This window comes from Pleurodeles waltl, chromosome 5 (genome assembly GCF_031143425.1).
Source record: "Pleurodeles waltl isolate 20211129_DDA chromosome 5, aPleWal1.hap1.20221129, whole genome shotgun sequence".
In the NCBI taxonomy this organism is placed as follows: Eukaryota; Metazoa; Chordata; class Amphibia; order Caudata; family Salamandridae; genus Pleurodeles; species Pleurodeles waltl.
Window position 1 is genome coordinate 1858275712 of NC_090444.1, and position 26037 is coordinate 1858301748.

General features: G+C 44.7%; 1 protein-coding gene across 1 annotated transcript in view; it reads right to left on the reverse strand.

Moving 5' to 3' along the window:
- LOC138297168 (solute carrier family 22 member 7-like) overlaps positions 1-26037 on the reverse strand; it is a 229137-nt gene that overhangs the window by 35395 nt on the left and 167705 nt on the right. Inside the window, exon 8 of the mRNA XM_069236661.1 lies at positions 3343-3451. Coding sequence (XP_069092762.1) covers positions 3343-3451 — 109 coding nt within the window. The remainder of the gene's footprint in view (positions 1-3342; positions 3452-26037) is intronic.

Consider the following 26037-nt stretch of genomic DNA (forward strand, 5'->3'; position numbering starts at 1 on the left):
ACCAGTGTAAGTCTACGGGAAAGATAGCATTGCAACTCTGAAAAAATTACTTTAGAAATTAGTCAGTGGCAGGACATGCAAAACTTGAATACACATGTCCTCATTTTTGAATACCAGGCATCCTGCCCTTTAAACCTGTAGGGTCTACCTTAGGGTGACATAAGTATGAAAAAGGAAGTTTTAGGCTTAGCAAAAGGGCTATTTTGCCAGTGGCAGGTCTGAGGCATGTTTTGCAGTGGTAGTTTTGGTGGGTAGCACAATGAGGGCTGTGGTCTAATAGCAGCATCTAATTTTCAGACCTCGGGTTCCACATCATATACTTTAGACCTTCAGTTCAATTAAGTGTGAAAATTGTGTGTATACCAATTTCACCATGTTCAATGGAGAGCACGCAGGATTTTTTCCACTGGTTAGCAGGGGGAAAGTGGACTGAGTCCTAAAGACAACATAAACAAATCCAGCAAACATTAGGGCAGTGAAAGAAAATTGTCTGGGGGAATACCAAGCCAAGGATGACAAGTCCAACAATCAGCCATATACTGAAATGGTAGAACTGAGCCCCACGGAATGAAGGCAATGACTGTTTGATAGTAATAGTTTGATTTGTGTTATTAGGTTTTTATTAGTGTTATAGAATTGTCCCTCACAAGACCCTAAGCATCAATGTAAGTGCTACCCAAAGCGTGGGTAAAGATCAATCCCCTATACCAATAGGCTGGATCATTCACAGAGAAAGGCAATGGATTCCTGGTCTCCTGCAACATCTATGAAGAATCAGCTGCCCATTGTTGAGTTTGGATCTTTGATTGTGTGAAGAATCAGCAGCTTAAGCTGAATCTCTGTATTTAAGAAGAATGAGCTGCCTATTGTTGAGTTTGGATCTTTGATTGTGTGAAGAATCAGCAGCTTAAGCTGAATCTCTGTATTTAAGAAGAATCGGCTGCTCATTGTTGAGTTTGGATCTTTGATTGTGTGAAGAATCAGCAGCTTAAGCTGAATCTCTATATTTAAGAAGGCTCAGCAGTCCATGGTTGAGTTTGGATCTTTGATTCTGTGAAGAATCAGAAGTTTAAGCGGAATCTCTGTATTTAAGAAGAATCAGCTGCCCATTCTTGAGTTTGGATCTTTGATTGTGTGAGGAATCAGGAGCTTAAGCTGAATTTCTGTATTTGAAAAGAATCAGCTGCCCATAGTTGAGTTTGGATCTTTGACTGTGTGAAGAATCAGCAGCTTAAGCTGAGTCTCTGTATTTAAGAAGAATTTGCTTCCCATAGTTGAGTTTGGATCTTTGACTGTATGTAGAATCAGCAGCTTAAGCTGAATTTCTGTATTTAAGAAGAATTTGCTTCCCATAGTAGAGTTTGGATCTTTGATTGTATGTGGAATCAGCAGCTTAAGCTGAATCTCTGTATTTAAGAAGAATCAGCAGTCCATGGTTGAGGCTCTACCTCAGTTTCCACTAAGATTTAGTAGTCCATACTGGGGTTTAAAAGGCTGTTCTCACAGCAGATCTCGAACCCTTGTGAAGTATAACCCTCCACACTACATTGCCCTTTAGATTACACCCGTTCTTGTGACTGTCTTTTGCTGTAACTGTTTCAAACACAGCTACTTTTTAGCACTGGCCTTCGAACCAAGTGGTCACATTGATTTTGTAAATTTTAATGAACTGATGGCCGTTGTCTTAATTATGTTAATGGAAGTTTTACTCACACAGGTGTACATTGTGATGATTTTTATGAATCCGCAATAAAGAATTTACTTACTTACAATCATTTATGAAAAAATGTCAGCCCATGTTTGAGGTTGAATCTCTGCATTTAAGAAGAATCAGCAAGGAATGTGCAAGTCTGTATATATGGTGTAATTAATGGAAACAGTGGCTGTAAATTCTCAAAAAATACTGATAAATATGTAAAACAGGACAGTAAGCTATAATCCTTGATCTCCTGTAACTTCAATAGCTACAGGAGTTTCTAATAAAATTTACAAATATTTTTCTGCAAGAAACATTTCCCACTGAAGGAATAATTCTTGAGAACTATTTCTTCCCTAATGTAATCACTAAACCATTGGTCTGTGCCAGTATGAAAGGTTCTTAATACTCTTGCCTTAAAATTTTGAAACCAATCGCTTTCATGGATGTGTCCACTTTTAGGGCACATCTTGGGTTATTTATTACCTCTGTTTGTGGCAATTTTCATGCTTGCTACATTGCGTTAGATATGCAAGATGAAGCTCCCTCAAATTATAACTCTCCTAGGTCACCTACAACTTGCAAATGCAAGTGACACCAGAGAAGCCAGTCTTTTAATTTGCAACTGGATATTTGGGCCATCACTTGCATTAAGTTATACATTACTTGAAGGATGCTATATTTTTTTTGTGTCCTGATGAATACCCAGTCCATAAAAAATGCCTTTGGGTTGAAATGTAGACATGTCTATGAGCTAGCTATGTAAACAAATCCACAATTTTGAAACTTGAATTTAACTCAGATTAGAGTCTGTGTTTCGAAAAGTCAATTTTATTGTATTACAGTCAACTTTCCTCTAGCCTCACTACTGCTTTCACCCTTGTCACCATACACTATGCCATCACATGGAGCACCTACTTATTTAGGTATTCCGATTAGCTCCACGATAGAGATTTAAATACGGCTTGTTCAATATAAGCTACGGTCTGAATAACCATTTGTTTGGAATTAAATATAACCTACTTTATCCAAGGAAAAAATTGTTTTCTTTTGCACTGTACAGCAAAAATCCAAAGTGGGAAAACATTTACATTTTGTCTAGGTGTGGTATTTTCTACTGGAAGAGTAACCTTCCGGGACAAGACCTATGTTAGATACCATGCACACATCCTTGCACTATGGTGCAAATGAGCGTGATTGGAACTAGGGGGGCTAATTGTGCACATACATTAAGGAGAAAACAGGATATGCCATATCTTATGAGTTTTCCTTTTCTCTCTCTGCACACAGCACAGTGACTTTGGTTGCTGAGTGTTTTTAATACATGGACCCTTGTGTGTTTTCCAATAAAGCTTGTTTGCCAAATGCTTATATGCTAAAGAAGAATGCAGTGCAATTATTTATTTTTGAACAATAGCAGACACAAGTGGAATGTGTTTGACAACTTAAAGTGTGGGAGGTTTAACCTACTAATACAGTTGTAATGTAGCTTTGAAGAAGCTTTGCAAACTTTAAGTAGTATTAAATCTAGAAATGTTGCCTTCCCCGGTTTAATCTCTTTATTGCTTCTTTCAAGACATCATAGTGTTCTTTGTGTCCCTCAATTTAACAAGAAAAAAATATCTGAAAGCATTGACTATGCATACCTGAGGATAGTGGGGTAGAGCTCAGCACTGAATATGTATATGGCTGAAAAGGAGGCTCCAGAGAATCCTTTCCCCATAACTGCAATTATTGTTCGTAGCACCCCAAAAGCTAGATTTAGAAAAAGAGAAAAGGACATATTTTATTATCAGATAACGAGCTGGGTGAAGCTGATTTTTAAATGCTGCTGTTGGGAGAGGACCTTCAAAACATAATTGTCAGGAAAAACAAAAAATCATCCATTGAAGGTTAACCTTTTAAAATAACTTTTAAGTGTTGTTGGCCACCAATACCAATACTTATATATTTATATTTATATATAGTTGTTCATTAAGAAAATAAAAAGAAATAGGAGTGCATTTTATCAATAAATAGCAAACAGATTATTCAAAGGCATTTCAAAAGATATGATGGCACAGCAGTAATAGGGTATGCCCCAGCATTACTAATTTCCACACTGCTTAGATACTACAGAGAATAGTGATGAACATTCTAAGGATAATGCCCTTCAAATATAATAAAGCATCAACCACAGGCACCTTCCATACAGATGGCTCCTATCTTTCTCCAGTAAAGTGTGTCTTTATCTACAATTTTCTTCCCACTGGAGAGTAAAGGCAAACCATCCATCCAGTCACTAACATTAGGTTGTCAAATTCTTAAAAAATAAAATGTATATTGTAACCCAGAAAGTTGACCTTAGTTCAAATGCCGCAAAGAATGCATTAAATAGGGCCACAGAGATCTCATAGAAAGTCAATTGTGAACAATAATTATTTTCTAGTTCTTGTGCAGTACCAGAAGTACTATAATAAGCCTAATTCTAACCTCCATACAAGCCCGCCAGTAGCTAAGGATAATATGAATAATTTAACTATTACTATGAATTGAAGCAGAATTTGTATGAACTTTTCTCATGTAGGTGTCTCCAGGAGATATCCAAATTCCTTGAGGAGGTGGTTTCAAACATTTGCTCTCAACTCTTCTTTTCCTTTTTGCCTGGGTATAAGTTCTTACATTTAACACGTAGTGGCACACTCGAGAAGAAAAGAATGTCTGAAAGATTACTGGTCTAATTTTGGGATAGACAGTAGTGTAAAATATTCCAAAGATGACAACATGAAAGTGCTGAGTGGGAGGTCCATGGAAATTAAGAATGATGCTGACTTACTCATGCTACAGGGAAGACATTTTGTGTATTCCCTGATTACACAAAACTGGCGGAGCAACTAAGGAAGGGATCAAACACAAGGTTGTGCCACAAACGTTATATACATTCTTCCTTTTCCCAACACAGCTTGAAATCCTTTTAAGCTGAAATCAATTTCTTTAAAACCCTGGAGGTATGATGGGATTAGGTAACTGAGGATAAATGATCTTATCCAGGAGCACCCAACCACAGGGTTCTCAGAAAGAGTACCTGAATAAGCAACCCAGGACCAGGAGACACAGGAACAGGAAAAGAGGGCAACCTGTTTCCACTATAACCTCACAGCAGGACGTGGAACATTCAACTCAGGACTCTAACTCTTTATAATAGAGGGTCAGACCTTGTAGTGATACAAACTGAGGGCCAATAATGTCATATTGCACTTACCTAAAGTGCCCATGTTATAGTCTCTTCAAGCATAGATTTCTAGCCATTGCATTACAAGGTTTTAATCCACCATGATGATGTTTACTTGATGCCTTTTATTTGTTTTGCCACAAAGTAACTATTTGCATATGCTTTGAAATGGGTGGGTTCATGGCCATGATCCCACTATTTTGTATGTATGTATATATGTGTTTTTTGTAGTGTGTTTGGTTTGCGCAAGATTATTTTTAACTATATGGAGATCTTCACAACCAGTTGTAAGGCCTGAGGTGGTCTTGCTACCAAAGATTTAGTTGCATCAACAGATGCTTCACATTGTGCAGTGTTGAGTGTATGATGTCAGTTCTGGATAGAATGGTGTAGTTGTTGGCAGCATTGGGATGTGCTTCCAGAATGTTTTTATACTTCATCTGACCTACTTTCTAACCTCCACTGTTTCAGAGATTACAGCCACAAGTCACAATATTTGCCTACATTGTACATGTATTATATCCCTAAAAACGGCTTTAAGAGCTGCCAGACATGAACTTTTCCTTCAAGATGCATACCTGCTTGGTACCTAGTGTCAGTTTCTAAGCACATTTCATTTTTCAGAGTTATGTACTCAAGTTTCAAGAGAGGCTCTTGAGTTGGCCTGCATAGACCCCTTTGCCCCAGATACTACCACCTCTTTGGGGCTATACTCAAATAAAGATGCAGGAGCTGTGTCAATCCCCTAGGCCTCAGGGACCACCACCTCCCTGAGGCCAATTGATATTTAAAAAAGGAGGGGGGCGCACATCCCCTGGGCCATTTACGGCCCAAGGGACCACTACTTCCCTGGGGATGGCCCTGTACTTACGAAAGGAAGGGGGCCTGTAATATGTGGAAGTGAATTTCTTATGTAAGTAGGGGCATAAGTGTTATTTAATGTTTGTTGCTTTAAGGAATGTAGAGTATAGAATTCTGACTAGGTCAGGAGAGAATGTTTGGGTTTGATTTGACTACAGACTGGTGCGCTGGAAGAAGAAGGTCGTGGGTCTTGTCATGAATAAACTACAACTTTCTTCAAAGAGATAATTCTCCTAATTTTATTGGATGCACGATTACTACAATTTATGGCGACGATCTTAAACTTAGACCCACCGACAGTGAAGATTTAAACCTCGTCAAGAGTGCTGATCGCCGTTCGTGCTTGTGTTTTGGGACCTGTGTGTCGGATTGAAGACACTGAGCACTGCGTGGTGTTGTTTTTTTCAGCTGGGGGCAGCATACGTGTTGGACTCGTGCTGGAACTACATAGGGAAGAAACGGAATAATATACGAGTCAAGGTGACGAATTCAGTTTGGAAGCGTGCAATATTGCTTGGGCGAACTGCTTCGAGAGTACAGTGACTCTGTGCGAGTCTCGACTTACAGTTTGCTCCGTGGTGTTGCAGTGAGGGCTTGAAGGCCTCCAACAGTTGCACCATCAACGAAGGGAGCAGCATTGTTCGAAGTGGGCGCAGAGTTCCAGGCAGCAACACGCTCTTCGTGAGGATCACAGCGCGCTGAATGACGCATGCAATCTCGCTCTGGTGCATAGCGTGGTACGTCATCACGGTGGTTGATGCTGCGTGTCTCCATTTTGGATGTGTTGGTGCAGGTTGCCTAGCAACAAGTTAAAGCGAGTGAGACACGGAGATCGTACACGGAAAGTGACTGTGTTTTCATTATTTTTCATCGCGCATGCATCCAAGACGATAGAAAGCACACAAGTGAGGAGGAGATTTAAAAAATTTCATATTATTTGTTCAAGAAATATTAAAGGATGGCCAATAATAGTAATTCAAATGCCATGCAACCACCTCCTTTTTTGGAACTTCCTGGAAAACCTAGTAAACCGTGGCATAAATGGCTAAGAATTTTTGAGAATTACCTGGAAGCCATTGATGGTTTAAAATATTCACCAGCTCGCAAAAAAGCCATTCTATTTAATCTTTTGGGTAATGATGGACAAGATGTCTACGATAATTTACCTGTGGTTTCTGCACCTACGCGAGGTGACTCTTGGGATGTTTATAAGGAAGCACTGGCACGTATGGGAAGGCAGTACGTGGATGAACCTTCAGTAATGGTGGAAAGACACTCATTTTTTAAACGCAAACAATCTGCGGATGAATCTATTGAAGATTATTTGGCTGTTTTGCGTGTATTAGCATCTAAATGTGTTTTTGGGAATTATCTTGACACTGCCTTACGCGATCAATTAGTTTTTAACTGCTTTAACAAAAAGATTCAAGAACGCATCTTAACGTGTAAGAATCCATCTTTAGATGAGGTTATGGATATAGCAAGAAGTATAGAGCGTTCTGTGGTTTCATCAAAAATTTTATCGGAGTCTAGTATCAGTGTGTCCTCTGACATCGCTAAAGTTTCCGCTGTCGAGGTCACACCTGTTAGTAATGAGGCTAATATACATTTGGTTACACATAAGGGTAGTGTGAGAAGGAATGTTGACAAGAGGGTGAGTGGAGCATGCTACAGATGTGGGTCGAGATTCCATTTAGGGAATTTTCAAAATTGTCCAGCTCAAGGCAAGAGATGGAATAATTGCAAGAAAATTGGACATTTCTATAATGTATGTCATGCTAGTAAAACAAGAGTCAAGGTTAGTCAACTTGATGTTGAGAATGACATATTGGCTGAAGCGATTAACAATGTATCGGTGTCATCACTAGAAATTAGTGCATTAGGTGAATGTGGAAAAAGATGTAAAGGTCCTATATGTGACGTTAAAATTGGAGCAATTGACTTAAATGTGATGGCGGATTCTGGATCTCCAATTACAATTTTAGCGGAGAACACATTTCACAAATTTTGGTCTGAAAAATTACTGAAATCTACAACTATTAATCCCAAGGCTTTTGGAGAGTATGACATAATCATGAGGGGATACTTTGAGGATAGTGTTTTGTTTAAGGGGAGGAAAATTTTTACTAAAATTTATGTAGCTGTTAATGGACGGGATATTCTAGGTTGACAGGACCAAGCTAAGTTGGGCATTATGTTACGACCAGGTCATGAGGAGCCGGTCACTTTAGGTGACATGCCCATTTTAATGATTCAAGAAAAAAACATATGTGACAATTTCACTAAGATGCTACAAGATAAATTTCCTCAAGTGTTTTCTAGCAAGATAGGAGTTATTAAAAATTTTGAACATGAGATTGTAATCAAGAGTAATGCGGTTCCAGTGATACAAAAAGTAAGACCTGTTCCTTTGTCAGCCAGAGATGATCTTAAGAAATTACTTAATGATATGTGTAATCAAGGCATTATTAAACGTGTGGAATCATCAGAATGGGTTTCTGCGGCAGTTGTCGCCTGAAAAGGTAACGGGGATATACGCCTGTGTGCTGATCTAAGAGTTCTTAATAGAAATATCCTTGTTGATTGTCATCCCCTCCCACGTATTCATGAAATGCTTGCCAGATTAGGTGGTAGTAAATATTTTTCTACAATTGATTTATGCTCAGCGTACCATCAGATTCCATTGGCTAAAAATTCACAACATTTGACTACGTTTGTGACACCTTTTGGTGTATATATGTACAGGCGCATGCCATTTGGCTTGGCGTCTGCTGCCAGCGTTTTTCAACGATTGATGGATCAAATGTTTGGAGATCTTGGGGGTGTACAAACTTTCCAAGATGATATTTTAGTTCACACGGAAAGCCTAGATGAACACATTGTACTTTTAGAAGGGGTCTTAGGTAGATTGGGTGCGTGGGGTATGACAGTAAATTTTGAAAAATTTAAATTTTTAGCACAACAGGTTAATTATTTAGGACACAACATTTCAGGTGATGGTATCAGACCCAAAGAATCATTGTTAAAAAGTATACAAGAAGCGGCAGTTCCGGGTGACAAAGATTCCCTTAGGGCGTTTTTAGGCTTGAGTGAGTACTACGCACGTTTTGTGCAAGGTTATGCAGTAGTTGTGCAGCCGTTAAGGAATCTCTTGAAAAAAAATGAGAAATTCATATGGTCCAAGGATTGTCAGGAGGCGTTTGTGGCTGTAAAAAAATTAATCACGTCTGCTTCTGCAATTAAGCCATTTATATATGGGGCGAAGTGCATAATTACAGTTGATGCCAGTGGAGGAGGTTTAGGGGCAGTCCTCAGTCAAATGGTTAATGGTCAGGAACGTACCATTACATTTGCCTCGCGTACCTTGAATGTGGCCGAGAAAAACTATAGTACGATTGAAAGGGAAGCACTAGCGTGCTCTTGGGCCTCCGAAAAATTTAAAATGTACATTTGGGGGAACAAATTTGAATTGCATACGGATCATAAACCCTTAATATACATGTTGGGAGATAGTTGTTCGAATAAAGCTTCATCTAGACTGATTAGATTGTTGGCTAGGTTACAGGAATTCAACTTTGACATAAAATACATTCCCGGTGGGAAAAATGTTAGAGCGGACTGTTTATCACGCCTACCTGTTGAATGTGATGAGGTGGTGGATGTCAAGGATAAAAAATGGGATGGATTGGAGTACGTGTTTACTATTGGAGATGTAAATGAACAATTTCGGATTTCTGAGAAAGAATGGGTTGAGAATTGTGACAAAGATGAGTGTATGACTCAAGTGAAGAAATTTTTAATTGATGGTTGGCCCAATGAAAGATCTATGTGAATGGAGTTGAGATGTTTTCCTCAGGTGGCTTCAGAAAAGTCAATTGTTAATGATATCTTGGTTCGACAAGATTTGTTTGTCCCTCCCAGTGTTTTACGTCCAAAAATTATTGCTTTGGCACATGAGGGACATTTAGGTATTTCGGCAACGTCAAAGAAAATAAAACAAATCTATTGGTGGCCAGGTATTGATGGGCAAGTTAGAAGATTTGTTGATTCTTGCACGGAATGCTTGTGTTCAGACAAGCATTGGAAGACTTCTACGGTTCCTTTATGTCCGATTACTTGGACCAACAATGCTTGGGAAAAAATTGGGTTAGATTTTTCGGGCCCTATTAACATGCTGGGTTGTGATAAAAAGTTTTGGATTGTGGCTATTGATTATTTTTCAAAATGGTTGTACTTTTCTTTTGTTAAGTCTGCTGATTCTGCGTCTGTCATAACATTTTTGAAACATCTGTTTTATATAGAGGGGAGAGTTAAGGAGATTGTGACGGATAATGGCTCCCATTTTATTTCTGAGTTGTTCACCAGTTTTCTGGTTAAAAATGATGTAAAACACATAAGGGTACCTTTATATAGTCCCTCTTCCAATGGTTTAGTTGAAAGGGCAAATAGATTAATTAAGGATGGTGTTCAACGGCAATTGCTAATAACCTTGATGTCAGAGATTACTTACAGTTCAAGGTGTGGAATTATAATATTACACCACAGAGTACAACAGATGTTGCTCCTTTCATTTTGTTGAGAGGAAGGAAACCTATTACGGCCATTAGTCCAAATTGGTTATTGGATAAAGTGGAACGTTAGCAAAAAGTAGACTTACAAAGTCTCAGAGAACATGTCCGTGAAAAACAAGATTGTTATAAAAAAAACTATGATTCCAGGATGCATGTTAAGGAGGGAACGTTGTGTGTGGGAGATTGGGTCCTTATCAAAAAACCGCATAGGGTTAGTAAGGGGCAGTCAAAATTCTCTGAACCTGTAAAGGTTGTAAGGATGAACAGGACAGCAGTTCTATTGCAAGATAGGGGGTGGTGGAATTGTAATGTTTTAGTCAAAATTACTCCTAAGCAAGCTGGCATCATTTTTGAAAGGGTGAAGGCACATGGTAGCAAGATAAGACAGGATTGGTTTGATTTAGATGCTCATACATGTGCGGGCCGCAGTAGGGAGTTGCATGATAATTTGAATCAAGGAGATGGTATGGGGAGCAGTGACAATACAGTTGTTCCTTCTCCGCCATCTAGTTTCCAGTCTACAGGTGGTGGAGATGCTTCAATCAGGAGTAGTTCTAGAATGAGATCTGCTCCTACTTATTCAAGGGACTTTGTATATTATTAATGATTTGTAAATATGTATATTTCCTCTGTTTGATTTTCCTTTATCAATTTTAGAGTCGATGTATTTTGTGTGCATTTTTATTGTATATTTGTATATATATTTTATGTTATTGCTTCAATTTCTTATTTGATTTATGGAAAGGGGGATGTGTAATATGTGGAAGTGAATTTCTTATGTAAGTAGGGGCAAAAGTGTTATTTAATGTTTGTTGCTTTAAGGAATGTAGAGTATAGAATTCTGACTAGGTCATGAGAGAATGTTTGGGTTTGATTTGACTACAGACTAGTGCGCTGGAAGAAGAAGGTCGTGGGTCTTGTCATGAATAAACTACAACTTTCTTCAAAGAGATAATTCTCCTAATTTTATTGGATGCGCGATTACTACAGGGCCATGCAGCCCTCCTCCTGGAGCCATGTATGGACCTTTACGGCCCCAGGGACCACCACCTCCCTGGGATGCCCCTGTGCTCAAGAAAGGAGGTGGGCCTTGCAACATTTATTCTGCTATTTGTTCTTTGGGTGGCTCCGAAAACAGCCTTTGTGTGAACTGGAAACAGTGTTTCTTATTTATTTCAGATTGAAGAAATTCAACAAGAGGAGACAGTAGCAGCCGAGATTGCAATGGACAGTTCACAAGTCAGCCAGAGTTCAGGATCTCATATTTATGATCCACTTGGCCAGCCTATTATAGAGAACGAAGCAACCATTGCCATTAATGAGATGCAGAGCATGATGGATCAGGTCAAGGTTCAATCTAGGTCAACTAAATGAAGAACAACTACAAATATACCAGATGTTAACTACATCAGTGGATCATAGAACACTTCACAATAACTCTGAATGTACAGGCACCACATTCAAGTCTATGCTTGTATATATAAGTGTTCAAGCAAGCACTGGCAAATGTTTCTTGATTAAAGCGCTTACAGTATATGTCTACAAAACAACTGATTGTAGCCTTACTTGTGTGCTAACAGCACCCACTGGATTTGCTGCATACAACATAAAAGGTATTACTTTGCATCAACTTCTAATGCTGCCAGTGAAGCATGATAACAAACTTGAGTACCCTAAGCAATCCGGTGATGCTTGCCATGAGGAGTTCCTAAAATATTGAAGGTTTTGATTATAGATGAGGTAAGTATGTGTGGTGGGTTCGGCTCAGAACCCTGATGAGGTCGGTGAATTAAGGATCCACTAGACACGGTATGCTGCTCAAGTGCTCTTTATTTATCTTTCTGGACGGGCTTTAATTACTCTTTCTTTCCCTTTAGTTCCTTCATTTTAGTTCTCAGGGTCTTTTCCGTTCATTGGTTGTTTTCCTTGATGTAACAGATTCTTCTTTTCTCCTATAGGTTTCTCTTCTCAAGACGTCTGAGCTGTGGATGTGGTCCGGTGGGATAACCAGGGATGGCTCCAGTTCAGAAGATGTTGGTTGACCCAGGAGAAACAGAGAAATAGGTAAGTGTGGGGTTCTGGGGTTCCTTCTAGGTTTGGGTTAGTATTAGGGAGTGTGATAAGGGAGGGGATTTGTGGCAGTGCTGGTGGTGTGAGGTGACCGGGTCACGGTTGGAAAGCTGAGAGAGAAAAAAAAAAAACACAAGTGCTCTAGATCAGGTGCAACAAAAATAAGTTTTTGTCCTATTGCTCTTTTATAGGGCTGTTTTACAGAACAGTCCATTCCTGGTGTGCTATTAGTTTACATGCACTCGAATCCTTGATACTCGCTTTCCTGGGTCCTTTCCTCGGGTCCCTCCCCTGCTATGCCGCTCTCACTCCCGTTTCTACTCCACAACGGGAAATAACTTAATCGAAGACACGATCGTACCTGAGAGAGCCACGCCCCTCCAGGGACGTGGCGGGTCCATCCGTCCAGTGGTCTCATCCGGGTTTGTGTCTCTCCTCCAATGTCTTTGCTCCGCTCCTCACCTCGATCGTCTTCTTTCTTGCTCCGCTCGTTCTGGTTCGCGCTCCTCTCCTCACTCTGCTCCCTTGTCTTGCGCACCTCTTCGGCCTCCGTCTTCTCTTTTTCTGGTCTCGGTGATGTCGATCCAACCCAGATGTCCGGGTTGGGATTCTCTTCCGGGTGGTCATCGCTTTGGTGTGTTCCCCCGGGGTACTCCTGATGCGATCCAGGGGCTTGTAATGTAGCCGGAGACGCGACGACCCGGTTACATGTCCCTCCACTTGACTGGGGCTGTTCCAGACCCTGTTCTGCAGGATCGCGAGATAAATAGTCGGCATGACACAACAGTTCACCCGGAAGGTGGCACACCGGAAATATAAAAAGTTGCAGTTCCATGAACCACTGTAGTATACGGGCGTTGGTGTTCTTATGACGAGATAACCAGATAAGGGGAGCGTGATAGGTGTACAGAAGAAAGGGGTGGCCTAGAAGATAATATTGTAAGCTTTCGATAGCCCATTTGATGGCCAGGCATTCTCTTTCAATAATAGGATAGCGTTGCTCTTGGGGAAGTAATTTACAACTGATGAATACTATGGGATGGCTAGTATCCTCTTCCCCCTTTTGGAATAATACTGTGCCTATGCCTACATCTGAAGCTTCTGTCGGAAGGTGGAATGGTTTAAGGAACTCAGGACAACACAGAATAGGCTTTGTCGTGAGGCATGCCTGTAGGGTTACATAACTCCTGTGTTGGGATGGTGTTAAAGCCGTTATCTTTGTAGGCGGACCCTTTCTCAGAAAGTCCGTTAAGGGAGCTGCTAGGGAAGAATAATCGGTAATGAACCTCCGATAATATCCTACCAACCCCAAAAAGGAGCGTACTTCTCTTTTGGTGGTTGGTGGAGGTATGCGCGTAATGGCTTCCACTTTGTTGAGCTGGGGTTTAATAATGCCCCGCCCTATGTGGTATCCGAGATTTGCAATGTCAGTATAAGCCAGACGACTCTTTGCGGGGTTCGCTGTCAATCCTGCTTGGTGTAATGTTGTAAATATGTTATCTAGGTGTACTAAGTGTTCCTCCCATGTTTCACTATATATCACTATATCATCCAAGTATGCTGCTGCGTACCTGGTATGATGCCGTAATAGGGAGTCCATGAGTCGTTGAAATGTTGCCGGGGCCCTGTGTAGCCCAAAAGGGAGAACAGTGAAATGGTAAAGGCCTGAGGATGTGGAAAAAGCTGTTTTTCCTTATCTACAGAGGCCAAAGGGATTTGCCAATATCCCTTCGTAAGACCAAGGGTAGACATGTATTTGGCCTTTCCTAATCGTTATATTAGCTCATCCACTCTGGGAAGGGGATATGTGTCGAACTAGGATGTGGCATTTACTTGCCGGAAATCAATGCAAAAGCGAACTGACCGATCTGGTTTGGGGACCAATACCACTGGGGAACACAAAGGGCTAGTAGAGGATTCTATGACCCCCATACGTAACATCTTTGCTATCTCCTGCTCTACCAAGATTTTCCGGGCTTTGGGTATCCGGTATGGTCGAAGGCGTATCACCTTCCCAGGCAGAGTCCTGATATGTTGCTGTGCTATGGTTGTTTTCCCTAGCTGAGTGGAGAACAACTTGTCATGTTTGGACAGGAGATGTGTTAATTGTCCCTGTTGTCTATGTAAAAGGGATGTATTCCTCTGGGGCTCTTCTGGCTTTGGTTCTGGGTTGGTAGGACACCATCCTATTTTGAGTTCTTTTAATGTATTAACAAGTAATCCTGCTACGGGTTCCATCATGGTATTATCGGAGTCTTCCCATTTCTTTAGGAGGTTTATATGATAGATCTGGGTCTTTCTCTGATTTTCTGCCATCTCAATGGTGTAAGTTACCGGAGTCACAGTCCCTAGAACCTTATAGGGCCCCTGCCATCTCGCTTCCGACCTCAAAAACTTCCGACCGATCTCTCTCCTCCCTTTTCCAGCAAAAGTCATCGAGAAGATCGTCAACACACAGCTCGCCCACTTCCTCGAAGACAACTCCATCCTAGACCCCTCTCAATCCGGTTTCAGACGAAACCACAGCACCGAGACTGCTCTCCTCGCCGCCACAGATGACATCAGAACCCAAATGGACAACGGCCAAACCTCGGCCCTCATCCTCCTCGACCTATCAGCCGCTTTTGACACAGTCTGCCACCGCACCCTACTGACCCGCCTCCATGGAAGCCGGCATCCAGGATTAAGCCCTCAACTGGATCTCATCCTTCCTCTCCGACAGAACCCAGAGAGTCCGACTCTCCCCTTTCCGCTCCAAAGCCACCAACCTCATCTGCGGCGTCCCCCAAGGATCCTCCCTCAGCCCTACGTTGTTCAACGTCTACATGGCCCCCCTCGCCAAACTGGCCCGCCAACATCACCTCAGCATCCTTTCCTACGCCGACGACACCCAGCTCGTCCTCTCCCTGACCAAAGACCCACTCACCGCCAAAACCAACCTCCACGAGGGACTAAAAGCCATCGCCGAGTGGATGAACGACAGCCGCCTGAAGCTCAACTCCGACAAGACGGAAGTCCTCATCCTCGGGCGCACCCCTTCGGCCTGGAACGACTCCTGGTGGCCCACCGATTTCGGACCCCCACCCACCCCAGCCAGCCACGCAAGAAACCTCGGCTTCATCCTGGACTCAGCCCTCACCATGTCCAAACAGGTCAGCGCCGTCTCCTCTTCCTGCTTCAACACCCTTCGAATGCTCCGCAGAATTTTCAAGTGGATCCCAACAGGAACCAGAAAGACGGTGACCCAAGCCCTCGTCAGTGGCAGACTTGACTACGGCAACGCACTCTACACAGGCATCCCAACAAAAGACATCAAACGACTCCAGCGTATCCAAAATGCATCCGCCCGCCTGATCCTTGACATACCCCGCCGATGTCACATCTCCCCTCACCTGAAGGACCTCCACTGGCTCCCCGTGGACAAGAGGATCACCTTTAAACTCCTCACCCACGCTCACAAGGCTCTACACAACACCGGACCTACCTACCTCAACTCCAGACTCAACTTTTACGCCCCCACTCGTCAACTCCGCTCTGCCAATCTTGCACTCGCCATCGTCCCCAGGATCCAGCGCAAGACCGCCGGCGGCAGATCCTTCTCCTTCCTCGCCGCCAAGACCTGGAACTCTCTCCCCACCTCACTGCGCCAGACCCAGGACCTCCTCGCCTTCAGGAGACTCCTCAAGACCTTGGTCTTCGACCGCTAACAGCTCACCCCCCCCCCCCCACCAGCGCCTCGAAACCCTGACGGGTACATAGTGCGCTTTACAAATGTTATGATTGATTGATTGATCTCGCTAATAATTTGTTTTCTGAGCTGGGTAAAAGAATAAGAACCTTCTCCCCTGTCTTCAATGTTCGTATCTGGGTGTTTCCGTTGTAATATTGTTTTTGTTTGGCTTGGGCCTTCTCTAAGTGTTCTCTCACATCTTCCCACACGGATTGGACTTGTGATTTTAGGTCGTGGGTATATTCTAACAGGGACTTCTCTCCTCCCTCATCCTCCTCCCACATCTCTGCTGCCATATCCAACAGGGTTCGGGGTTGTCGCCCAAAGAATAACTCAAAGGGGCTATGTCCAGTAGAGGATTGCTCATGTGTTCTCATTGCATATAGGACCAATGGCAACTGTCTGTCCCAGTCTTTTCCCGAGTCAGTGACCTTTTTTTTCAAAAGTGTCTTCAACGTGCTTTTATACCTTTCTACTAGCCCATCAGTTTGAGGGTGATATACCAAGGTCCTCAGGTGTTTTATCCCGAGGATCTGGCAGATTTGTGTCATTACGTTCAACATGAACTGTGTCCCTTGATCAGTTAATATCTCCTTAGGGAAACCAACTTGGGAAAAAAAAACAATCATGGCATGGGCCACGCTTTTGGTATTCATGCTTGTAAGGGAACAGCCTCAGGGTATCTGGTGGCGTAGTCAACCAGTACCAGGATATATCTATATCCTTTTGAGGAAGGAATGAGTGGCCCCACCTGGTCCAATCCCACCCATGAAAAGGGTATGTCGATAATAGGTAATGGTTGTAGGGGTACCCTTTTCCTAGGCCCTAGATCGATAAGCTGATATTTGGGACACTGCTGACAAAACCGACGTATCTGGGAAAATACGCCCAGCCAGTAAAACCTACGCAAGAGATACTCCTCGGTCTTTTCCCTTCCATAGTGGCCCCCACCTGACTGACTATGGGCTAAATGTAGGACTTGCAACCGATAGGGCTCTGGACTAATAACTGTTTTTTTTCCTGGTTATTATGATTCGTGGTTCTATACAAAAGGTTCTTATGTATGGAAAAACAGGGTGCCTTTTCTCCAGGGTTCCTAGGCCTTGCTGCTCTCCAGGCATGTTGAAGCGTGGGGCCTTCCCTTTGACAGCATCTGAAGAGGGAAGGCTAGTATGAGCAATATTTCGTATATATTTACCCTGTTGGACTCAATTTCCTTATGTGCGTATAGTCTCTTTGTCTCTCTTTTTTCTGTTTTGCTAGGTTTGTATCTTGTCTTAATCGGGTGGATTGGTTGTGCAGCTAATGGAGCTTCTTTCCACCATGGATCAGTCTCTCCGTTCCATCAGACACTGTCGAGAAGTGCAGCAAAGTGTGTATAATCAGTTCCGATAATAATCTCTTCCACCTGTCGTTCCACAACTCCCATTCTAATATCGTCTCTTCTTTCACCCCAGGCAAGGGTGACCCACGTCATAGGATATTCCTTTAAGTCTCCATGAATACAACAAATAGCCACTGCTTCCCCTGTGGTAAGCATGTTTTCATCAATCAGGCTGGCTATGATGACCGATTGGCTAAAGCCGGAATCGAATAATACCAAAGCTCGGCTTCCATTGGCAACTAGTTCTCGCTTGTACTGCTTATCCTCTTTTCCTGCATAAAACACCCTTCCACAGGTGATACCTATCTCCATTGGTTCAGGCCTTTCTGTTTTATGGGGGCACATACGAGCGATGTGACCCCATTCCCCGCAACTATAACATTGGGGTTGTTGGATGGGAGGTCTTTCTGCCACCCGAGGGCTGCCATTGTCTTCGGGGGATTTTCTGCTCGGGGGACGTAAAGGTGCTATAATTGGAAGGTGGGTGGTGGAGATACCCCGATGGGGTCCAGTCTTGAACTCAATAGAGCGATGATAGGCACACGCAAACTCAATGGTTGTGTGGTATCGGGATTTGGGTGTTGTTTAACCCCTTCTGTGCCGCGGACGTAGTGGTTACGTCCTGCGGCACAGTGCTGCTGTGCCGAGGATGTAACCACTACGTCCTCGGCACACAGCCCAGAGGGAGCGCTCTCGCTCCCTCTGTGTGCTTACCGCCACCCCCCCAAAGTCAGGGATGGAAGGGGAAGCCCTTCCCCTTCCACCCCTGACCCCCCCAACCCCCCCTGTGACGTCAGCGCGCGAGCGCGCGCTGATTAGTCACAGGGTCTCCCCCTGAAAAAGAAATGCTTTTGCATTTCTCTTTCAATCACTGGGGGAGGCCCCGAGAGGCTTCAAAAGGGAAGGAAATGTATTTCCTTCCCTTTGAAGTCTCTCACAGGTTTCAAAAGCCGGATTGCTTGCAATCCGGCTTTTGAAACCCCACTAGACACCAGGGATTTTTTTTTTCTCAATGAAATTGGCAAAAGGGAGCGACCCCTTGGGCAAGGGTCGCTCCCAGGGGGGCATTTTTTTAGGAAGGCCTTTTCTGCCCCCCCTGGGGGCAGATTGGCCTATTATTAGGCCGATCTGCCCCCAGAGGGGGCAGAAACCTCTAGGCACCAGGGACCTTTTTTTTTTTTTGTGTTTTTTTTTGTGATGTTTTCTTTTTTTGAAGGTGGGGAGCGACCCCTTAGGCAAGGGTCGCTCCCCTGGGGGGCAAATTATATTTAGGCCATTTCTGCCCCCCTTGGGGGCAGATTGGCCTATTTTGATGAGGCCAATCTGCCCCCAAGGGGGGCAGAAACCATTAGACACCAGGGAGTTTTTTTATGCGCGCGAATTTCACGCAACGGGAGCGACCCCTTGGGCAAGGGTCGCTCCCAGGGGGGGCATTTTTTTGGGAAGGCCTTTTCTGCCCCCCCTGGGGGCAGATTGGCCTATTATTAGGCCGATCTGCCCCCAGGGGGGGCAGAAACCTCTAGGCACCAGGGTTTTTTTTTTTTTTTTTTTGTCATGTTCTTCTTTTTTTTTGTGGGGAGCGATCCCTTAGGCAAGGGTCGCTCCCCTACGGGGCAATATATATTTAGGCCATTTCTGCCCCCCTTGGGGGCAGATTGGCCTATTTTGATGAGGCCAATCTGCCCCCAAGGGGGGCAGAAACCATTAGACACCAGGGAGGTTTTTTTTTGCGTGCGAATTTCACGCAAGGGGAGCGACCCCTTAGGCAAGGGTCGCTCCCTGGGGGGGTGGGGGGGTTATTTTAGGCCATTTCTGCCCCCCTGGGGGGTAGATCAGCCTATTTTGATTCGGCTGATCTGCCCCCAAGGGGGGCAGAAACCACTAGGCACCAGGGATTTTTTTGTTTTTTCGTTTTACAGATGGGGAGCGACCCCTTGGACAAGGGTCGCTCCCCTGGAGGGGCAAAATGTATTTAGGCCAGTTCTGCCCGCTTTGGGGGCAGATCGGCCGATTTTAGGTCAATCTGCCCCCAAGGGGGGCAGAAACCACTAGGCACCAGGGATCTTTTTTTTGCGCCGTCACGCAAGGGGAGCGACCTTGTAGGCAAGGGTCGCTCCCCGGGGGGGGTGGGGGGGACAAAATTATTTTAGGCCATCTCTGCCCCCCCTGGGGGCAGATCGGCCTATTGGTATTAGGCCGATCTACCCCCAGGGGGGGCAGAAACCTCTAGGCGCCAGGGCAAATGTTTTTTTTTTTGTTTGTTTGTTTTTTTAGAGATGGGGAGCGACCCATCAGACAAGGGTTGCTCCCCTGGGGGGCAAACTGTGTTTAGACCATTTCTGCCCCCCTTGGGGGCAGATTGGTCGATTTTATGTCAATCTGCCCCCAAGGGGTCAGAAACCACTAGGCACCGGGGATTTGTTTTTTGGCGCCAATGTCACGCAGGGGGAGCGACCCCGTAGGCAAGGGTCGCTCCTGGTGGGGGGGTGGTGGTTGGGGGGGGGAAATTTATTTTAGGCCATTTCTGCCCCCCCTGGGGGCAGATCGGCCTATTATTAGGCCGATCTGCCCCCAGGGGGGGCAGAAACCTCTTGTTGGTAGGGCAAATTTTTATTTTATTTTTTTATTTTTTGTTTGTTTGTTTTTTTAGAGATGGGGAGTGACCCATCAGACAAGGGTCGCTCCCCTGGGGGGCAAACTGTATTTAGAGCATTTCTGCCCCCCCCTTGGGGGCAGATGGGTCGATTTTAGGTCAACCTGCCCGCAAGGGGGCAGAAACCACTAGGCACCGGGGATTTGTTTTTTGGCGCCAATGTCACGCAGGGGGAGCGACCCCGTAGGCAAGGGTCGCTCCTGGTGGGGGGGTGGGGGTTGGGGATGCAAATTTATTTTAGGCCATTTCTGCCCCCCCTGGGGGAAGATCGGCCTATTATTAGGCCGATCTGCCCCCAGGGGGGGCAGAAACCTGTAGGCGACAGGGCACATTTTTTTTGTGTGTTTTTTTTTAGAGATGGGGAGCGACCCATCAGACAAGGGTTGCTCCCCTGGGGGGCAAACTGTATTTAGAGCATTTCTGCCCCCCTTGGGGCAGATTGGTCGATTTTATGTCAATCTGCCCCCAAGGGGGCAGAAACCACTAGGCACCGGGGATTTGTTTTTTGGCGCCAATGTCACGCAGGGGGAGCGACCCCGTAGGCAAGGGTCGCTCCCGGGGGGGGTGGAGGTTCGGGGGGCAAATTTATTTTAGGCCATTTCTGACCCCCCTGGGGGAAGATCGGCCTATTATTAGGCCGATCTGCTCCCAGGGGGGGCAGAAACCTGTAGGCGCCAGGACAAATTTGTTTTTTGTGTTTTTTTGTTTGTTTGTTTGTTTTTTTAGAGATGGGGAGCGACCCATCAGACAAGGGTCGCTCCCCTGGAGGGCAAAGTGTGTTTAGACCATTTCTGCCCCCCTTGGGGGCAGATTGGTAAATTTTAGGGCAATCTGCCCCCAAGGGGGCAGAAACCCCCCGGCACCGGGGATTTGTTGTTTGACGCAAATGTCACGCAGGGGGAGCGACCCCGTAGGCAAGGGTCGCTCCTGGGCAGGGGGGGGGAGTCAAATTTATTTTAGGGCATTTCCCCTCCCCCCGGGGCCGGCTGAGCTAGAGGTCAAAATCCACAGGTAGGCACTTTGCAAAAAACACCTCTGTTTTTTGTGAAAAAATATGTTGTGTCCACATTGTGTTTTGGGCCATTTCCTTTTGTGGGCGCTAGGCCTACCCACACAAGTGAGGTACCATTTTTATGGAGAGACTTAGGGGAACGCTGGGTGGAAGGAAATTTGTGGCTCCTCTCAGATTCCAGAACTTTCTGTCACCGAAATGAGAGGAAAAAGTGTTTTTGGGCCAAATTTTGATGTTTGCAAAGGATTCTGGGTAACAGAACCTGGTCAGAGCCCCGCAAATCACCCCATCTTGGATTCCCCTAGGTCTCTAGTTTTCAAAAATGCGCTGGTTTGCTAGGTTTCTCCAGGTGCCGACTGAGCTAGAGGCCAAAATCCACAGGTAAGCACTGTTTTCCATGAAAAAATTTGATGTGTCCACGTTGTGTTTTGGTCCGTTTCCTGTCGTGAGCGCTAGGCCTACCCACACAAGTGAGGTATCATTTTTATCGGGAGACATGGGGGAACGCTGGGTGGAAGAAAATTTGTGGCTCCTCTCAGATTCCAGAACTTTCTGCCACAGAAATGTGAGGAACATGTGTTTTTTAAGCCAAATTTTGAGGTTTGCAAAGGATTCTGGGTAACAGAACCTGGTCCGAGCCACACAAGAACCTGGTCCGAGCCACACAAGTCACCCCTCCTTGGATTCCCCTAGGTCTCTAGTTTTCAGAAATGCATAGGTTTGGTAGGTTTCCCTAGGTGGCGGCTGAGCTAGAGGCCAAAATCTACAGGTAGTCACTTTGCTAAAAACAGCTCTGTTTTCTGTGATATGTCCACGTTGTGTTTTGGGGCATATCCTGTCACGGGCGCTAGGCCTACCCACACAAGTGAGGTATCATTTTTATCGGGAGATGTGGGGGAACGCTGGGTGGAAGGAAATTTGTAGCTCCTCTCAGATTCCAGAACTTTCTGCCACAGAAATGTGAGGGACATGTGTTTTTTTAGCCAAATTTTGAGGTTTGCAAAGGATTCTGGGTAACAGAACCTGGTCCGAGCCCCGCAAGTCACCCCTCCTTGGATTCCCCTAGGTCTCTAGTTTTCAGAAATGCACAGGTGTGGTAGGTTTCCCTAGGTGCCGGCTGAGCTAGAGGCCAAAATCTACAGGTAGGCACTTCGCAAAAAACACCTCTGTTTTTTTCCAAAATTTAGGATGTGTCCATGTTGCGCTTTGGGGTGTTTCCTGTCGCCGGCGCTAGGCCTACCCACGCAAGTGAGGTATCATTTTTATCGGGAGACTTGGGGGAACGCTGGGTGGAAGGAAATTTGTAGCTCCTCTCAGATTCCAGAACTTTCTGCCACAGAAATGTAGGGACATGTGTTTTTTTAGCCAAATTTTAAGGTTTGCAAAGGATTCTGGGTAACAGAACCTGGTCCGAGCCCCGCAAGTCACCCCTCCTTGGATTCCCCTAGGTCTCTAGTTTTCAGAAATGCACAGGTTTGGTAGGTTTCCCTAGGTGGCGGCTGAGCTAGAGGCCAAAATCTACAGGTAGTCACTTTGCTAAAAACAGCTCTGTTTTCTGTGATATGTCCACGTTGTGTTTTGGGGCATATCCTGTCGCGGGCGCTAGGCCTACCCACACAAGTGAGGTATCATTTTTATCGGGAGACGTGGGGGAACGCTGGGTGGAAGGAAATTTGTGGCTCCTCTCAGATTCCAGAACTTTCTGCCACAGAAATGTGAGGAACATGTGTTTTTTTAGCCAAATTTTGAGGTTTGCAAAGGATTCTGGGTAACAGAACCTGGTCCGAGCCCCGCAAGTCACCCCTCCTTGGATCCCCCTAGGTCTCTAGTTTTCAGAAATGCACAGGTTTGGTAGGTTTCCCTAGATGGCGGCTGAGCTAGAGGCCAAAATCTACAGGTAGTCACTTTGCTAAAAACAGCTCTGTTTTCTGTGATATGTCCACGTTGTGTTTTGGGGCATATCCTGTCGCGGGCGCTAGGCCTACCCACACAAGTGAGGTATCATTTTTATCGGGAGACGTGGGGGAACGCTGGGTGGAAGGAAATGTGTGGCTCCTCTCAGATTCCAGAACTTTCTGCCACAGAAATGTGAGGAACATGTGTTTTTCTAGCCAAATTTTGAGGTTTGCAAAGGATTCTGGGTAACAGAACCTGGTTCGAGCCCCGCAAGTCACCCCTCCTTGGATCCCCCGAGGTCTCTAGTTTTCAGAAATGCACAGGTTTGGTAGGTTTCCCTAGGTGGCGGCTGAGCTAGAGGCCAAAATCTACAGGTAGTCACTTTGCTAAAAACAGCTCTGTTTTCTGTGATATGTCCACGTTGTGTTTTGGGGCATATCCTGTCGCGGGCGCTAGGCCTACCCACACAAGTGAGGTATCATTTTTATCGGGAGACGTGGGGGAACGCTGGGTGGAAGGAAATTTGTGGCTCCTCTCAGATTCCAGAACTTTCTGCCACAGAAATGTGAGGAACATGTGTTTTTTTAGCCAAATTTTGAGGTTTGCAAAGGATTCTGGGTAACAGAACCTGGTCCGAGCCCCGCAAGTCACCCCTCCTTGGATCCCCCTAGGTCTCTAGTTTTCAGAAATGCACAGGTTTGGTAGGTTTCCCTAGATGGCGGCTGAGCTAGAGGCCAAAATCTACAGGTAGTCACTTTGCTAAAAACAGCTCTGTTTTCTGTGATATGTCCACGTTGTGTTTTGGGGCATATCCTGTTGCGGGCGCTAGGCCTACCCACACAAGTGAGGTATCATTTTTATCGGGAGACTTGGGGGAACATAGAATAGCAAAACAAGTGTTATTGCCCCTTGTCTTTCTCTACATTTATTCCTTCCAAATATAGGGGTGTGTGTAAAAAAGACATCTATTTGAGAAATTCCATGTAATTCACATGCTACTATGGTCACCCCGGAATTCAGAGATGTGCAAATAACCACTGCTCCTCAACACCTTATCTTGTGCCCTTTTTGGAAATGCAAAGGTTTTCTTGATAGCTATTTTTTACTCCTTATATTTCAGCAAATGAATTACTGTATACCCGGTATAGAATGAAAACGCACTGCAGGGTGCAGCTCATTTATTGGCTCTGGGTTCCTCGGGTTCTTGATGAACCTACAAACCCTATATATCCCCGCAACCAGAGGAGTCCAGCAGACGTAACGGTATATTGCTTTCGATAATCTGACATTGCAGGGAAAAGTTACAGAGTAAAAAGTAGAGAAAAATTGATGTTTTTTTCACCTCAATTTCAATATTTTTCTTTTTCAGCTGTTATTTTCTGTAGGAAACCCTTGTAGGATCTACACAAATGACCCCTTGCTGAATTCAGAATTTTGTCTACTTTTCAGAAATGTTTAGGTTTCTGGGATCCAGCATTGGTTTCATGACCATTCCGGTCACTGACTGGAAGGAGGCTGAAAGCACAAAAAATTGCACAAATGGGGTATGCCCCAGTAAAATGCCAAAATTGTGTTGAAAAATTGGGTTTTCTGATTCAAGTCTGCCTGTTCCTGAAAGCTGGGAAGCTGCTGAGTTTAGCACTGCAAACCCTTTGTTGATGCCATTTTCAGGGGAAAAACCACAAGCCTTCTTCTGCAGCCACTTTTTCCAATTTTTTTGAAAAAAACGAAATTTTCACTGTATTTTGGCCAATTTCTTGGCCTCCTTCAGGGGAACCCACAAAGTCTGGGTACCTCTAGAATCCCTAGGATGTTGGAAAAAAAGGACGCAAATTTGGCTTGGTTAGCTTATGTGGACAAAAAGTTATGAGGGCCTAAGCGCGAACTGCCCCAAATAGGCAAAAAAAGGTCCGGCACAGGAGGGGGAAAAGGCCTGGCAGCGAAGGGGTTAATCCAGTTGCGCGTGGCGGTCGGTAATGCCTCCATGTATTGCTCTAATAAAATGGTTTCTATGATGTCCTCCTGGTTTGTTCCTATCAGTCCCAACCACTTCAGACCCAGGTCCTTTACTCAGTAATACAACGTCCAGGGGTTTTCAGAGGGACCCCATTTGGCTTTCCTAAACCGGAGTCGGTAGTGTTCTGTATCAAACCCCACACGTTCTAAAATGCTTTTCTTTATCTCCTGGTACAGGGTGATACCCCCAGGATTCACCGCTTGGTAAGCCGCCTGTAGGGTACCAGTCAACAGGGAGGCTATGTATTGTCCCCACCTATCTTGGGGCCAGGTGGCGGAGGTGGTGACCCCTTCAAAATTCGTAAAAAAGGCGTCAGGATCCTCACCTTCTTGGTATCTTTGTAACACTGAGCTGGGGACGTTGGGATGGACCCTGGTAGTGGCGATGGTATCGGTTAGGGTTTTCAACCCATTTTCGTGGACTAGCTGGTTGTTGGCCATGATGGTGGCTTGGTTTTTCAGGGCACTTTGAAGGGCTTCCCACTCTGTTTTGGTCTCTTTTTGATGTTCTTCCCAAACCATCTGGAGGTGCCATTGCCCCTCAGCTAGCTACTGCTTCATATCTACAATGGTAGGTTTTTCCTCCATCTCCGCTTTTACCGTGTGTTGTTCCTTAGGAGAAATCCCACTTCTGACACCACTGTGGTGGATTTGGCTCAGAACCCTGATAGGGTCGGTAAATTAAGGATCCACTAGACACGGTATGCTGCTCAAGTGCTCTTTATTTATCTTTCTGGATGGGTTTTAATTACTCTTTCTTTCCCTCTAGTTCCTTAGTTTTAGGTCTCAGGCTCTTTTCCGTTCCTTGGTTGTTTTCCTTGATGTAACGGATTCTTCTTTTCTCTTATAGGTTTCTCTTCTCAAGACATCTGAGCTGTGGATGTGGTCCGGTGGGATAACCAGGGATGGCTCTGGTTCAGAAGATGTTGGTTGATCC